General features: G+C 39.0%; 1 protein-coding gene across 2 annotated transcripts in view; it reads left to right on the forward strand.

Annotated features, from left to right (window-relative positions):
- Positions 1-17,596, forward strand: part of kif2a (kinesin family member 2a) — a 119,475-nt gene that overhangs the window by 17,290 nt on the left and 84,589 nt on the right. For both annotated transcript variants that reach the window (XM_072252583.1, XM_072252584.1), the window contains exons 2-3: positions 10,961-11,055; positions 16,355-16,474. In XM_072252583.1, the coding sequence (XP_072108684.1) occupies positions 10,961-11,055; positions 16,355-16,474 (215 nt within the window). The remainder of the gene's footprint in view (positions 1-10,960; positions 11,056-16,354; positions 16,475-17,596) is intronic.

The following is a 17,596-nucleotide window of genomic DNA, read 5'->3' on the forward strand; positions in this document are numbered from 1 at the left end:
TGATCTTTCAAAAATCACTGGACTCCGGCATGGTGCCAGAGGACTGGAAAATTGCAAATGTCACTTCACTCTTTAAGAAAGGAAGAAGGCAGCAGAAAGGAAATTGTAGACTAGTTAGCCTGACCTCAGTGATTAGGCTAACTTTGACTCGGGTGTTAGAGTCAAATGGTTAGGGATGAGGTGATGGAGTACTTGCTGACACAGGACAAGATAGTACAAAGTCAGCCTGGTTTCCTTAAAGTGAAAATCCTGCCTGACGAACCTGTGGGAATTATTTGAGGAGATTACAAGTATGATAGATAAAGGGGATGCAGTGGATGTTGTATATTTGGACTTTCATAAGGCCTTTGACAAGGTGCCACACATGAGGCTGCTTACCAAGTTAAGAGCCCATGGTATTACAGGAAAGTTACTAACATGGTTGAAGCATTGGCTGATTGGTAGGAGGCAGCGAGTAGGAAGAAAAGGATCCTTTTCTGGTTGACTACCAGTGACTAGTGGTGTTCCACAGGAGTCGGTGTTGGAACTACTACTTTTTATTCTGTATAATAGATTTAGATGATGGAATAGATGGTTTTGTTGCCATGTTCGCAGATGATACAAAGATTGGTGGAGGGGCAGGTAGTGTTGAGGAAACAGGTGGGATGCAGAAGGACTTAGACAGACTTGGAGAATGGGCAAGAAAGTGGCAAATGAAATATGATGTTGGAAAATGCATGGTCATGCACTTTGGTAGTAGAAATAAATGTGCAGACTATTTTCTAAACGGGGAGAAAATCCATAAATCTGAGATGCAAAGGGACTTGGGAGTCCTTGTGCAGAACACCATAAGGGTTAATTTGCAGGCTGAGTTGGTGATGAGGAAGACAAATACCATGTTAGCATTCATTTCAAGAAGTCTAGATGCTCAGGCTTTATAAGGTACTGGTGAGGCCTCACTTGAGTATTGTGAACAGTTTTGGGCCCCTCATCTTAGAAAAGATGTGCTGGCATTGGAGTGGGTCCAGAAGAGGTTCACGAGAATCAATGTGGGAATGAAAGGGTTATCATATGAGGAACTTTTGATGGCTCTGGGTCTGTACTCACTAGAATTCAGAAGGATGAGGGGGGGATCTCATTGAAACCTTTCGAATGTTGAAAGGCCTAGACAGAGTAGATGTGGAAAGGATGTTTCCCATGGTGGGAGAGTCTAGGACAAGAGGGCACAGCCTCAGGATAGGGGGGTGCCCTTTCAAAACAGAGATATGGAGAAATTTCTTTAGCAAAAGGGTGGTGAATTTGTGGAATTTGTTGCCACATGCAGCTGTGGGGGCCAAGTCTTTGGGTGTATTTAAGGCAGAGATTGTTAGGTTCTTGATTGGACATTGCATCAAAGGTTATGGAGAGAAGGCTGGGAACTGGGGTTGGGGGGCGGGGGGAAGGATCAGCCATGATTGAATGGCGGAGCAGACTCCATGGGCCAGATGGCCTAATTCTGCTTCTATGTCTTATGTCTTGTGGTCTTGGTGGTGCGAAGCAAATTTTTCCCTGTAACTGGGTACTTGTAACAATAAGCTGACACCAATATCAGTACCAATTACTATACATTAACCTTTTTAATCTTGCTAAAACCTGTGATGTCCACTCGAGAGAGTGCTTGATGCCCAATCTGTTCCTATAATTCAAATGTGGAGTTAGAACCCTGCAGCATAGAAACAGACCCTTCAGCCCATCTAGTCTGTGCTGAGTTCTGTCTAATCCCATTGACCCACAGCTGGACATTTGCCCTTCATACCCCTCCCATCCATGTACTTATCCAGACTTGCAGCCTGAAATCTTCCATAGATGCTGCCTCAGCCTGCTGAGCTCCTCCACACTTTGTGTGTGTGTGTGTGTGTGTGTATGTGTGTTACTGTGAGCAGCAATGCTCATCGACCCTTGTATGCTTAAGCAACACAATAATCTAGAGCAGGGGTTTCCACCTTTTCTTTTTTAATGCTGTGGACCAGTACCATTAAGCAAGAAGTCCGTGGACCCCAGGTTGGCGGCCCCTGATCTAGAGGCACCTTGAGAAGCACTTACGAAGGTACCCCAAGTCTTCCAGTTCCATTGGCAGGATAAATGAATCACTGTTAACCTGCTCTTTCAGGGCAATATCCTAGTATCCCGATTCTAATTATGTTTGGTTGGCTCTGATGGGCAAGCCACACAGCTCATATGTCTAATATCATGTTCCTGGAAAGAGTCCATTCTAGTAAAAGATGATCTTACATTCCAGAGAAAACATTTTAATGATAACTGTTAAAGCTTCCTTTTTTTTTTAAAAAAAGGGCAATGTCTTTTTTTTAAAAAAAAGGGCAATGTCTTCACTGACTTGTGGGAATCTCTGGACGACGACCACTGAAAATGGAAAGGAAGTGTCCAGATTGGTACTGAAAATCTTGAATCTTTCCAGGAATGTATGGAAGCACATCACAAGTGGTGGAAGAAGCATGCTTCCTCTCGCAACCTCCCTACCTGCCTACACATCAAGCATTTGCTTTGCTACCTATGGAAGAGAGTATGGATTGCTAATTGGCTTCATTTTCTCTTCCAGTATACATTAGCAAAGTGGACATCTTTGGACCCAAGAGCTTCCTAATAAGCATACTGCACACTTGAATAAGATAAAATGCTCTATTGTATTCATTAGTAAATTTCAACGTGCCAACTCTTGAGTGGGCAGAGGAAATACATAGCTATCAATCCAAGTTATAACTTAAATTTCAGTGACACTTAGTGAATTCAATTTGTAAAATGCTTTTGGCTTCCCTATGTATGGCCTTGCCACCTGGTTCCATTACATAGATTTTAGGGTTAGGATGGTAACAATAAACATGTGAGATTCTGCAGATGCTGGAAAACCAGAGTAACACACATGATGCTGGAGGAATTTAGCAGATTAGACAGAATCTATGAAAATGATTAAACAGTTGAAATTTCAGGCCAAGATCCTTAATCAGGACTAGAAAGGAAGAGGGGAAGGAGGACAAGCTAGAAGCTGATGGGTGAACCCAAGTTGGTGGGGAAGATAAAGGGCTTGACAAGGAGGAATCTGATAGGAGAGGGGAGTGGACCATGGGAGAAAGGGAAGAAGGAGGGGAACCAGGGGGTGGTGATAGACTATCCTGTTTTCAATGTTAATATTAAAAATGTATTTTTTGATTCCCATTTTTTTGTAACAAATAAAAATTCTGAAATTCAAACAGATTTTTCTGTTTCTACAACCTATAAATATTGCATATCTTTTCCCACTTTACACCATTCTGAAGTTTCAATTAGTTAAAATTAACATTTGCATTCTGTTCTAATCAAGACGAACATCTCAACATATTTTATCACTTAAGTTGCAACCCAACATAACTGCAAAATTTGTTGTATCTTTATCTCAACTTAAAATATCAAAGACATCTCGTTGGCCTAATCTGAGAGGTAGTGGAAGTGTTTTTAGTCCCATATCCAATGTTGAAGTAAGAAGGAAGGAAGCTCCATTGAATAGGTGATTTGAGTGAGTAGGTGCAGAGTCTTTCTTAGTCTCTGCCGTAACAGAAGCCAGATACAACGGAAGCCTTGTGGGAACATTACATCTATGTACAGTAGCATTGATGAATTGTATTCTAGAATAGATGCAGTTCCAGTGACACTATTACAATCCAACTAGTGCTTTGGTTTCAACAGAAAAGTGTGGAAAATTGCTCATGTCATATGCTGTTCATGTAAAGCAGGAAAATCAGCTCACTGTAAGTTATTAGAAAAGTGATCCAAAGTGCCATTGATAGTACTCTAAAGCAGCATTTATCAATCTTAGCCCATGGTCTTGCATGACTTAAGATCTCAAAGTGGACCAAAGTGTTGGATTCCAATGAAACTTTTGATTTTATTTGAAAGTGGCATTGTGAAGTTCGAGTAAACTTGAAATCATTGGCCATTTAAAAAATGCATTGTCTGCTTCATACAAAAGTCTGCTTTAAACATAATTAGATAATTGCGGTTGTTGGATGCCAAATATAGGATGTCCACGATGTCCGTAAGAGTCTTTTGATGCATTCACCCAAATATCTTGATCTTCATCAGTTTTTCTATTTAAGATCAGAAATGGGTGCTTGCTAATTGCATAAAATTAATTTCTATTCACAAGTCCTCAAACAACCATTGATATTTGAGTATAAGTCTTTTCTAACGCAAGAGAGAATCTAAGCACCTTTTTGAGATTCAACAGCAACGCCATCACTGAATTCCCCCATCGTCAGTTTCCTTGAGCTCATAATTATACAGAGACTTCATGAACTTGTCCCTTGACTCCAGCCTTTCCATTTCTATATGAGACATTTACATTATGTAGTCAAATGGATTATTCTGTGCTTGCCTGGATGAGCATAGTTCCAACAAAACTGATAGGCACTAATCAGAATGAGGCAGTGTACTTGATATTCCCCATCCACACTTCCAAACATTGTACTCCTTGACCACAAGAACACTTTGGTTGCAGAAGAGGTGTGCAGGCCAGGTAGCATTTAGGGAGAAAAATGAACAGTCAGTGTTTTGGGCCTGAAATGTTGACTACTAAATTTCCACCATAGATGCTACCTAACCTGAATTCCTCCAGCGTCTCTAGTCTCTTGTGCCTGTGTGGAAATTTAATTTAGTTGACTTTTGCAAGGGCACTTGTAATATGGAAACATTTATGTGTACTGTAGCCATAAGGAGTGGGATGGCACGGTAGCATAACAGTTAACCCAACGCTATTACAGGGCCAGCAACTTGAGTTCAATTCTGCTGCAGTCTTTAAGGAGTCTCTAGGTTCTCCCTGTGACTGCGTTGATTTCCTGCAGGTGCTCTGGTTTCTCTCACATTCTATAGACGTACGGGTTAGTAGGTTGATCGGTCACAGGGGTTTAGTTGGGCAGTGGGGGTTTGTTGGGCCACGAGCCTGTTACAATGATGTATCTTTGAAATAATTGATGTTTTGCATGCAGTCATGATGTGCAGTCAACCAAAAATATCAACACTTTCTTCCTCTCCACAAAGGCAGCCCAGCCTGCTTGCTTCCTTCAGGTTTTTTTTTGTCAGATTGAGCTATTAATCCATTATCTGTTGGAAGGAGGCACAGCCAGTGATCTCTTTGGCTCCTCCTAGATTAAGCTTTTGCACATCGAGTTCTCCGAATTGTCAGTGATGCTGTTGCATAAGAACTTGGCCACATCACTGCATTGGAGCTTTCTCATTTTATTTGCTTCATGGGAAATTCTCAAATCAGTTGATTAAAATTTAATTCAATATTCCCTGCATTATGGCAATTAGAAATTGCACACTAAAGTACTACCTTCCCATCTTAAATGGTTAATGTTCGTAAGTTGATCTTCGAAAGGATCTGCCTGTCCTTATAGCAAACACAAAATGCTGGAAGAAAGCAGGTCAGGTGGCATCTGTGGAAAAGAGTAAACTGTCAACGTTTCAGACCGAATCCTGATGAAGGGACTCGGCGGAAATGTCAATCGTTCACTCTTTTCCATAGCTGCTGTTGGCTTGCTGAGTTCCTCCAGCATTTTGTTTGTGTTGCTTGGATTTCCAGCATCTAGATTTTCCAGTGTTTATGATTCTACTTATCCTTCTATTAAAGTTAACATGCAGGTTCAGCAAGTTAAGAGAAAGGCAAATGGTATGTTGGCCTTGTAAGATTTGCGCACAAGAGTAGTCTGTCTCAATAAAGGGTTGTTCATTCAGGACAGAGATGGAAAAAAATCTCTTAACCAAAAGGGGGTGAATATTTAGGATTTTCTTCCCAAGAGGGCATTGAAGACTCAGTCACTGAATGTATCCGATACTGATACTCAAGAATTTATAATAATAAGGAAAATGAAATTACTGGAATAAACTGGCATTGAGATTTTAAAAAAGCAGATCGGCTCCTATGGAATGATTATGGTGGCACAAGGGGCTAAATGGTCTACTGTCTGCTGTAATTTGAAATTCTTCTTGAATATAGGCACAACTTGGCTTTTATTACAGATCTAAAACTTAAGTGACAATTAAGTAATTTAAGCATTAAAGGTGCCCCCTTCCTACAACATAAAACTAACCAACGTGGAATAACAGCATGTAGTGTTTTATTGAAGATGAATCTTCTGTATTAAGTTCACTTATGTCAGTTAATGAATGACACTATTTATTTCTTACAATAATGGACTCTCCAAGATAACCACCAAACTATGATAATCAGTGGCCTGCCATCTTTTGAGTTGCTGCTTCACAGCTTCAGTGGCATTGGTTCACTCCTGACCTTTGGTTAAGTCTGCATCTGTTTGCTCTGTGTGCACTGGTTCTCTGTTCTAAGAAAGTATCGGCTGGTGAGTTAATTCACTACTTTAAATTGCCCTAGTGTGTAGGTAAGTGCTGTAATCTAGGCAGGAATTGATGGAATTGCAGAGAGAATAGTTCAAAGTTCAATGTAAATTTATTATTGAAGTACATATATTTCAGGATCTATATTGTATACATTTCGCTGACATTAAACTTGACCTTTGAACCTTTGATATTACCATATGCTACCTTGAGATTAATTTTCTTACCCTAAAATGAGTCTGGGTAATATAAATATGAGTGCTTGATGGTTGGCATTGACTCGGTGAATTGAAGGGACCTTTACCTCTGCTGTATCCCTTTGTGTCTAACATTTTTTAAATCTGATTACTGGAATGTAGTGAACTTTTGGTCAATTTTAGAATAAATTGATTTTCTTTTCAATTTACTTTTAGAGAAACAAGCTGCAAAAAGCTTTGATTACATAAAACATCATGGAGTATATTTAATAAACCTTACCAGTGTGTTTCAAAATTCTTTGAACATGATTGCAGTGATAGAGAGCTATTTGTAACCAGAGGCCATCTCTTGTGCTCTAGGATGGCAGTTAGTGCAGTTGCTTCTCAATTCCAGGTCTGATACTGACCTCAGTTCCAAGTCTGATACTGACCTCTGGCTGTCTGTGTAGACTCTTCATGTTCTCCCTCTGTGCCCCAAGGTTCCCTTCAACCCAAAGATGTGTTGGTAGGTTAAATGGCCATTATAGAATTTATCCATTTCTTTTAGTAAGTGATGAGAATCAAAGAATTAATAGGAATATAAGGGAGAATGAGGTAATTGCCTACAGAGAAATAAAAGGAGAGGATCAGGAATTGATAGAGTTTCTTTTCTGGGAGCTGGCATGGACCTGATAGGTCAAATAGCCTCTAGTCACAATTAGTAAGTAAATAAGAAAATGGTGATTATCTGAGATTAATCCAGGTTAGCTCACCTCATTCATCAATGAGATCAACCTTTATTAAAATATTCTTGTATAATCTGAAGCTAGAGTTCACGAGCACATGGCATCAATTGGAAAAGATAAATGTAAATGGACTAATGTTGATTCCCATATTAAAACAAATTAAATTTGTTGATTAATCATGTGGTACTACTAGTAAACAATGAACTAAATTTGTCTTTTTTTTTTGGTCATTCCCATGTGAGCAGTCCTCATATCTTGTAGTCTTTCCTTTTGAGTAGGCAATTCAGTTATCAGTCTTGTGCACTGCATGGTATGCAGTACACAATAAGCATTGCAGAATACACTGTAATTAGTTCCATAGTTGAGCACAAGCTAGTTTATTTTGGGGTTTTTGCTGTAGACCTCCCAGCTGTGCATTTTTCATTGTGCTGTATTGTTGTGTACCTTGTGAATAATAATCATCAGTTTGTATCTAATGGGTTATTCTACATTTTTTTTCTATTTGGCATTGTATTTATTTTTCTGTAGTCCCTTGTATTTTTTTTTATTCACGGGCTGTGAGCATTCCTGGGAGGACCAGAATTATTGCTCATCTTTCATTTATTCTATGACAATGGTAGTGAGCTACCTTTTCAACTGCTGCCGCCCTTGAGGTGAAAGTACTTAAATGGTGACATTCATCAGGATGTTTCTGGATTTCAAGCAATGATGAAAAAATGATAATTTATTTCTTAGTAATAATAATATGTTGAAGAAATCCCCAGGTGATGATGTTCCTAAGCTGCTGCTTTTAGCCTGCTTCTTGAAGATTTTGGATTGCTAATGTATTGGCAAAGATCCCTGAATAAATTAGTCCAGTGCATTTTGTTAATGACATGTACTGCAGTTACTATGTTCCTGTGCTGAACTTGAAGGTGGTGTATGCAATGTTAATCAAAAAGGTTGCTTTGAGCTGGTGTGATGGCAATCTACTTTGGTATTTTTGGAATTGCACTTGTATAGGAGTGTGGTGGGCATTCCATCGTAATCTTGGTTTGTGTCTTGTAGATGCTCAGAAGGCCCTGTGAAGTCAAAAGGTTAGATGTCTATTAGCTGCTGGAGGTTTAACCTTCTATGACGTGTATCTTCTTTTAACCTGACCTTTTAGCCCCATTTAGGAGTCAAGTTAGGTTAGTGGTGAAGTGTAAGATCCAACAGTAACAATGGTAGATTTTCTCTTGCAGGACCTAGGTAGCCATTACATAGTCTTTGTGTGGCATTTTACTTAATGCATGAATGTTGTCCATGGCATGGACTGCTTCATTATCCTTAGGCACAGGAAATATACCCACCTTTGTCACTTCGGAGAGAAGTTACTTGATGAAACAGCTTTAGGTAGATAGCTGGTCCTATTGTGCCAACCTGAGAAATTCTTGAGTTGATATTTTTAGGGTGAGATAATTACCTACTGTTGATGGTCATTCCTCTGTCCAGGGCACGGAGCCTTTTGCTGTTCTATTTTTGGCTTAATTTAAACAGCAGCCCAGATAGAATGAAAAGATGGCATTGACTCGTTCACTGCAGTGGTCATCTCTGTGGTGCTGAGGCTATCCCTGGCTGCTGTGCTCTGCCTGCAAATATGATGAACTGATGAGCAAGGCTTTGGGTGTACTCTAGGCTGCTCTGGGGTTCAGATCTGAGGACTCAATTTTGGTTCAGGGTACTGTTGTTCGCATCAATTGTCTGCATGACTTTTTTTTTCTCTTGCGCATCGAGTGTTGGTCTTTTTTCCCTTTAAATGGGTTCTTCCTCATCTTGCTTGGTGTCAACCTGTGAGCAAGCACATCTCAAGGTTGTATAATTTATACATTCTTTGATAATAAATTAATCTTGAATCTTGAAAACACTATCTGGATAATTTTCTGCCCCAATCCATTGATCCACTGACTTCATGATAGCATGTATTGGTTTATTATTGTCACATGTATCAAGATGTAGTAAAAAGCATGTCTTGCATACTGTTGTGTACAGATCAAATCATTGCACAGGGCATTGAGCTAGAAAAAGGCAAAAAACAATAATGCAGAATACAGTGTAAAAGCTACTGAAAAAGTACAGTTCAGGTTAATGATAAAGTGCAAGATCATAACAAGGTAGATTTTGAGACCAAGTTAGTCTCATCTGCCTATAGAGGGGAGGCTTGTTCATGTATCTCTTTAAATTACCTTCATTCAGCCAGCACCACCATCACAATACATCATTCAGTATCTCCTGCCTCATTAATGCAAAATTTCCTTCTGTTCTCTGTCTCTTCTCTGCAACATATATATGATTTAAATTCCATTTTTCCCAGTTCTGTTGAAAGCTTGAAAGCATTAACTCTTTTAAGTTCAAGTTGAATCATACACCTGAATACAGCCAAATGAAACAGCATTCCTCTAGGGCCAAGATGTATCAACAGGCATGCAGAGCACATATAGGGCATATAATTATAGCAGAAAAACATACAATTACAAAAAAAGTTAAAATATAACAATAATATAGCTGAAGACCTTGAGTGTTATGACCTACAGATTGATGGTGCATGAATATTGTCCTGGAACCACATTACTGCAAGCATTTCTCATCTTGTACAAGTGTAACCTCAGATGAATGCAATCCAGTTTGTTTTTCACCAAGCAAATACTGGAGGGCAGCACTGATGGGAGGGGCCAGCCCTTGCCCCTGCACAGAATCCAGCAGCACACAGCCAGCTCCATCCTCTCCTTTCCGGGTGGCTGCAACAAGTAGCCGCAAAGCATGAGGACCTGGTCTGTCACAACTGAGGTCACACAATTCCCCTGCCATTGGTCTTGCCCAGGAACCAGTAAATTGGACAAGTAAATGTCCAACAGGGTCTTGCAATCACAATTAAAACCATCCAAGCGAATTGTCTTCACTGTTTGTTGGATTGCGCTCCGGCTCTGTGTACAGCTTCTTGACGTCTTCACCCTGGATGGCTGAAGCAGGTTGCAAACTGGCGTGTAACAAGTTCAGCTCCACCACTATTGATTAACTCACTACTGGGATAGACTTGCTGTACTTGATGCTTCTTTCCTTATGGTTGTAGTTTGAGTGACTTGAGTTATTTCCTGCTTTTACTTCATGCCCCATTAGAGTGAAGACTAATACTGTGTAAGATTCTGATCAAAAACTTCTCTTGTGTGCTCCACCAGCGGTGCACCAAAAATGAAAATAGTTATTTGTCTGAGCATTGTATAGTTAATATGCACATTTTAAAATTCAACTGTACTAATTCTCACCAATCTCTTGGAAATTAATTTCTAATGCAGTAACAGAATTGTAGAGGAATAGAAAATGGAAATGGACCCTTTTTGTCCATGAAATCCACACTGACCATCTTTTTACCCAATCCCTATATTGATCCCTTTTATTGAAGTGATCTGTATATATTACTTTGACAATAGGTTATAATTGATTGCTTGATTGAAATCTGGCATTCCAGTTGAACAGTTCTGTTCAATCATTTTTCTCTCCATCACACTAATGGAAATTCAGTTGCATAAAAATGTAGATTACACTGTTTGGTTTTGAATTTGAGACATTCTTTCTCAGTGTGATTGAACAAATTATTGATTAACTGGTGGATTGCGATCTCAGAAAATTTTGCATTAAATAATTTTTCTTGTAATCTTCCAGGACGGATACACGAGGCAATGGTGACATCGTTAAATGATGATAATGAAAGTGCTACTGTGGAGTGGATTGAAAATGGGGATACAAAAGGAAAGGAGGTACACTTGCATATCCATGAATCAGTGTGTTCGCTATACTGTGGTAAACTATATTTGCTGAAATAGTACTTCCGAAATACATGTTTATTTTTATTAGAATTTTCCATTATGTCTACTAAGGTTTTGTCAAAATAATGCTTATGGGATTTTATCTGCTTGGAGCTTCATGCTTGGCTGCTGGGCATTCATTGGAATTATTTTTGGTTTGTCTTTCATAGTTTTCCAAAATTTAAATGTTCAGAATTGTATAGGTTCAAAATTGTATACTACAGTTGAGCTTATTTATATTATACAGTCATCTGCAAATTCATTAATTTTAAAAAATGATAGTCGATTTTGAGTAAAGTTATAATAGCAAAACTTGAATATAGTGTTTTTGGCTAATTACTGTATATTAAACATTTTATCTGTCTTTTAAATAATGAAAAACTGCTTTTTCAAAAACAATGAAGTGATTTATAATATTTTATTAAAAATAGAAACATTCAGAAATTAGTCATTTTTAAATAAAAAAAGTTGCAGAACCTGGAAATCCAAAATTGCAGGCAACTCTCATTGCGTTACAGAAATGTGTCCTTGCTGACTATGACTTAAAAATTTGAAATTCAGAACCAATTTGCTGTGTTCAAGAAAAGTAAGTAAAGAAATGCAATTTTGCCAACTGTCATTTCTAGATGCATTCATGGATGATTACGATATGGATTGTTTTCTAGGAATACAATCTTACCTGTAATGTGTAGGTCTTGTGTAACAAAATGGCTACCAACATTTAAAATAAGGTACAAAACCTTTAAAATACTCAGGTCAGACAGCATCAGTGGAGAGGGAAAAGAATTAATAAACTTTAATAAAAATTAGTTAACCTTTCAAGTTGATGGCCTTGCGTTAGATCTGGGAAATTTTAGACATAAATCAATTTGGAAAGAAATAGGAGTGTTGGAGGGGAAAAATGTGGTTATATTTGTGATGAGAGACCAGAAGAGAGGGAAGGGCTCAAATTAGTTCAGGTGGCTGAAAGAACATACAAACATGGCCCTTGAACCTACTCAGCCATTAGCTATAGAACAAAATTGTGATTGATCAGTCCCAATCAGGGTCTGACCCTAAAATATTGCTATTTCTGTTCCCCCTCCCTTAAGACGATGCTGCTCAACCTGATGAGTTCCTGCAGCAATTTGTTTTTTGCTGCAGATGCCAGCATCTGCAGTCTCTCATGACTCATTGACCTTAGCAGTTTTGAATCCTATCCCTATGTATCTTAATTAGTCTAATATTCAAAGATCTCTTTACCAATTCTCGAAGTAGAGAATTCCAAAGAAATCACTTTTTGAGTGAAGATATTTCTTCTCATTTCAATTTTAAATGGTCTTTCCCTTATTTTGAGACAATGGTCCCTAAATCTAGACTCCTTTGTAAGGAAATTGAATTGATTGTATTTCTTACATCCTTCACATATAAGAGGAGAAAAAATCTTTATGTTACGTGTCCAGATAAATGTGCCATGTGCGATCTTAGTAATTTATAATAATTTATAATAGATAGAGCAGTCAATGTAATATAGAATACACTCAAATCAGTGTGAGTTCATCAGTCTGATGGCCTGGTAGAAGAAGCTACCCTAGAGCCTGTTGGTCCTGGCTTTTATATTGTGGTACAGCTTCCTAGATGGTAGCAGCTGGAATAGATTGTGGTTGGGATGATCTGGGTCCCCAATGACCCTAGGGGCCGTTTTTACGTTCTTGTAAATGTCCTGAATTATGGGAAGTCGCAGCTACAGATGCGCTGGGCTGTCCGCACCACTCTCTGCAGAGTCCTGCGATTGAGGGGAGTACAGTTCTCATACCAGGCAGTGATGCAGCCAGTCAGGATGCTCTCAATTGTGCCCCTGTAGAAAGTTCTTAGAATTTGGGGGCCCATACCAAATTTCTTCAACCGTCTGAGGTGAAAGAGGCACTGTTGTGCCTTTCTCACCACACAGCAGGTGTGTACAGACCATGTGAGATCCTCGGTGACGTGGGTGCCGAGGAACCTGAAGCTGTTTACCCTCTCAACCCCAGATTCATTGATGTCAATAGGGGTTAGCCCATCTCCATTCCTCCTGTAATCCACAACCAGCTCCTTTTTTTTTTTTTGCGACATTGAGGGAGAGGTTGTTTTCTTGACACCACTGTGTCAGAGAGATGACTTTTTCCCCGTAGGCCACTTTGTTATTGTTTGAGATAAGACCAATCAATGTAGTGTTGGCAAATTTAATGAGCGGATTGGAGCTGTGGGTGGCGATACCGTCATGGGTATACTGGGAATAAAGGAGGGGACTCAGTCCGCAGCCCTGACTGTCTGTTTTCAGGCTCCTATACCACCACCTTGATAGTAGCAATGAGAAGAGGGCATTCCCTGGGTGATGGGGGTTCATAATGATGGACGCCGCCTTTTCGAGGCATTGCCTTTTGAAGATGCTGGGGAGGCTAGTGCCCATGATGGAGCCGGCTAAGTTTGTTACTTTCTGCAGAAGGCCCCTCCGTACCATACCAGACCTTTTACTATCTCAATATTGTTGATGGCTTTTTAAAATCTGCTTGTATCACATCCCTTTCACTACATGTCTTTTGTACTGATATACACTATGACATATGGCTATTTATATTTACTGTCCTTCCAGATTTTCTACATTTATTTAGGGATTCCCTTAATCCTGGCACCACCTATTCCCTGGTGCAGTTGTGATACCATGCTGGAGTTACATCTGCAGCTGTAGAAACCGCCATCTGCTCTGGCTACCAAATTACTTGTAGCAGTGATTTTTCTCTTCATTTGTAGAGTTAAACCACCCATGGTGCTATGACTTTTGCTTCAGCTTAACACACAAGAACATCTGTTCCCTCCTGCCTGACTACCATTCAGTTTGACTATTGCTGGTCTGCTCTAGGCTGTACCTCCTCTTGTGTTAGATCTCAATTCCTTGATCTTTCAAAAATTTATCTACTTCCTCTGTGATCTAAACTTCCATGATCAAACCTCTGAAAGTCTCCGCAGAATTTTCGAGATTCAGCTTCTCTCCAAGAAGAAATTTCTTGTAACTTTACTCCTTCATGAAAATGCTTGCTTTAGTGGAAAATATCAGAATCTGTCCTTTTGTGCTTTCTTGTGTTTTCATTAGGTCACCCCATCAATACAAATCCAGCTTCTTTATCTACTCTTGACAGGATAACCCTCTCATCCCAAGAATTAGCCCAGTGTATCTGATTTGGGCCACTTCCAATGTTAGTATTACCTTTATTAAATAGGGGGGCAGAAAACTGCTTAATACTCAAGTACTGCCCCATCAGCATAGTGTACAATTGTACTAGTGCATTCATAGAACATAGAATAGTATAGCATAGTACAGGCCCTTTGGCGCATGATGTTTTGCCAACCTTTGAACTAACCTTTTAAGATCATTTAACACTTCCCTCCTGCATAGCACTCCAATTTTTCTTTCATCCATGTACTTATGTAGGAGTCTTCTAAATGTCCCTAATGTATCTGCCTGTACTGCCACCCCTGATAGTGCATTCCACACACCCACAATTCCGCTTTAAAAAGAAGCTATCTGACATCCCCACCCCCATACTTTCCTATTTCTAAAATCCAAACACTTGCATTAAAGGCCAATATGTCATTTGCCTGTAAACCTTTTTGAGATTCATGCACAAAAATGCCTAAATCTCTTGTACTGTACTTCACTCATTTGCAATCAGTTTGCAAAAGTGCATGATCCCACAGTGATACATATTAAACTCCATTTGCCAAATTTTCACCTATTCACTCAACTTTCCTGTATCTTTTGCAGTCTCGTTGCAATACACCTGAGGAAAAAAATCTCTTAACCCATTAATACTCAGAAGGTGCCTTGGAGGTCTCCAGAACCACCTGTTACTCAAGTTACTTCGGCTGACGACACTCTTGTATTAGTGTCCTGGTGTTTTAATATACCGCAGGATGTGCTTGATACATGTCTAAATAGCCCTGCTCAGTTTACTCAATTAGCAGACTTTACTTACCGTAAAGAACATCTTAAATTTCCTGGATTCCAGATGCAAATACTTCCACTGCTGCTTTTGAATTCACAGGGATTTTGTTTCCTGTAGTCCTTTGAAACTCATCAGGCTTTTTGCTACATTCCTTTAGTACTGACTTGGTCTATGTTGCCTGTGCTCCTTTTGCACTCCCTAGTTGTCTGTGGCATTGAATTCCACAGATTCACCACCATCTGGCTAAAGAAATTCCTCCTCATCTCTGTTCTAAATGGACGTACCCCTATACTGAGGCTGTACCTCTGGTCTTAGAGTTACCTGCTATAGGAAACATCCTCATCACATCCACTCTTATCTAGGCTTTTCAGTGTTCAATCGATTTCATCGTTCTAATTACCAGCAAGTATAAACGTGGCCACAAAGCCATCAGTTCTGTCATCCAAATTGTTGTCATTGTGAAAAGAAGTTGTGAAAAGATCTCTGCAGGACACCACTAGTCAGTGACCGCCAACCAGAATAGGCCCCTTTTATTCCCACACTTTGTCTCCTGCCAGTTAGCCAATCTTCTATGTAGAATCAGGTTTAATAGCACTGGCATATGTTGTGAAATTTGTTAACTTAGCAGCAGCAGTACAATGCAATATGTGATGAATAATAGAAAAAAAAGGATTACAGTATGTATATTAAAAATAAATTTTAAAATGTGTGGTAGTGTTCATGGGTTCGATTGTCCATTTAGAAATCCATGCTAGTAACTTTTCTTAAGTGCCATAGGCTCTTGTTAAGTAGCCTTATGTGCGGCACCTTGTCGAAGGCTTTCTGAGAATACAAGTACACAACATCCACTGACTCTCCTTTGTCTATGCTGCCTGTTACTTCCTCAAAGACTTCCAATAGAAACATCAGGTAAGATTTCCCCATGAGGAAACCATGTGGACTTCGGCCTACTTAATCATGTGCCTCCAAGTACCCCGAAACCTCATTCTTAATAATGGACACCAACATCTTCCCAACCACTGAACTGGTCTATCATTTCCTATCTTCTACCCCCCCCCCCTTTCCTTCTTTAAGAGCGGAGTGACGTTTTGCAGTTTTCCAGTTCTCCAGAACCATTCCAGAATCTAGTGAACTTGGAGCCATCCTACTATATCTTGAATTGTAGGAACTATTTGGAGAGCATTATATGAGCATTAGTTTTTAATTTTTTTTAAAAGAATGCTTTTGTGAATCATGATTTCTAAAAGATTTGTTTTTGTGTATAATGTGTACAATCTTTCAATTAACAGATTGATCTTGAAAGTGTTTTTGCACTTAACCCAGACCTTGCACCGGATGAAGAAATTGAGCCAAGCCCTGAAACACCACCACCTCCAACACCTACCATCAAAACTAATAAGATAGTGAAGGTCTGTTAATTTCATAACAGTATTTATATATTGGTAATTTATTTATTGATAATTTTCTCTGATGTTCCTCAGAAGTAAACCTAGATTATAGGTAGGGGGAATTGTGAAATCTGTTTTGATGCTCAAAGGTTTTTTGACGACTTCTTCTTACTTATTTTTTTGTTGTAGGCGAGGGAATAGCAGTTGAATAGTTTTTAATTTCAGTTTGGTATGTATATACTCAACTGTCTCGAAATAAGAACATTGTGTTCCAACAAATCTTGTAGATCTATTATTCCCAATTCATAGTGATAACCACTGTGTTTCAGATCAAATTGCCGTATTAATTTTTCAGTGTTCTTTAAACCCTGGTAATTTTTTGATAAACATAAATTTCACTGGTGCTAGGTTCCCATTAGCACCCTAACGGAGTTTATCCAGTGATCAGAGACTTTTGTCTACCTCTTTATTGTTATCTACATAATAAGTGTATTCCCTGAATACAAGCACAGGATTGTACAGCCATTCAGTTCATCAGTACTGCCCTGTCTAAATTATAGGAAGTACTTCTGAATATTCTGATTGAATAACTGACAGGAAGAACAAATTGTGATGTTTACTTTCCATTGCAGTAATTTGCAAATGTCTGCTACAGGAACAGTGTTGGTGGAAGTTGAAAAGGGTGGGCAAAGACTTCTGTAAATGGTCTAGCTGGTGAACTTTCAAAATGCTTTGTTGGTGCCTTGGGTAATCAAGATTGTTTTTTTTTGTGCAGAAAGTCAACATTGTATAAACACAATTTCTATAATATTGCAATTTATGTATGGCACACTCAAAATTCTTTTATGTACTTTTTGAATGAGCCATTTAAGTTGCTTTTACAGGGTTTTCAGAGAACTTGAGAGATTGATGTTTCACCTGGCTGGCTGATTCTGATATCAAAACCTCTTCATAGTGTAGTAAATATTTGCAATTATCTAACCAAAAGGAATGCGAATGTTCATTTCCTAAGTGAATTCAAGAAAGAGGTTGATAAAAGTCCTGTAGTTTCTTCCAATCTCTGTGGTGTTGTTTACTATAACAGAAATTACTACAGACAATTCTCTAATCCTTGGCACTTCAACATTTGCTTGAGGTTTCAAG

This window comes from Mobula birostris, chromosome 3 (genome assembly GCF_030028105.1).
Source record: "Mobula birostris isolate sMobBir1 chromosome 3, sMobBir1.hap1, whole genome shotgun sequence".
Lineage (NCBI taxonomy): Eukaryota > Metazoa > Chordata > Chondrichthyes > Myliobatiformes > Myliobatidae > Mobula > Mobula birostris.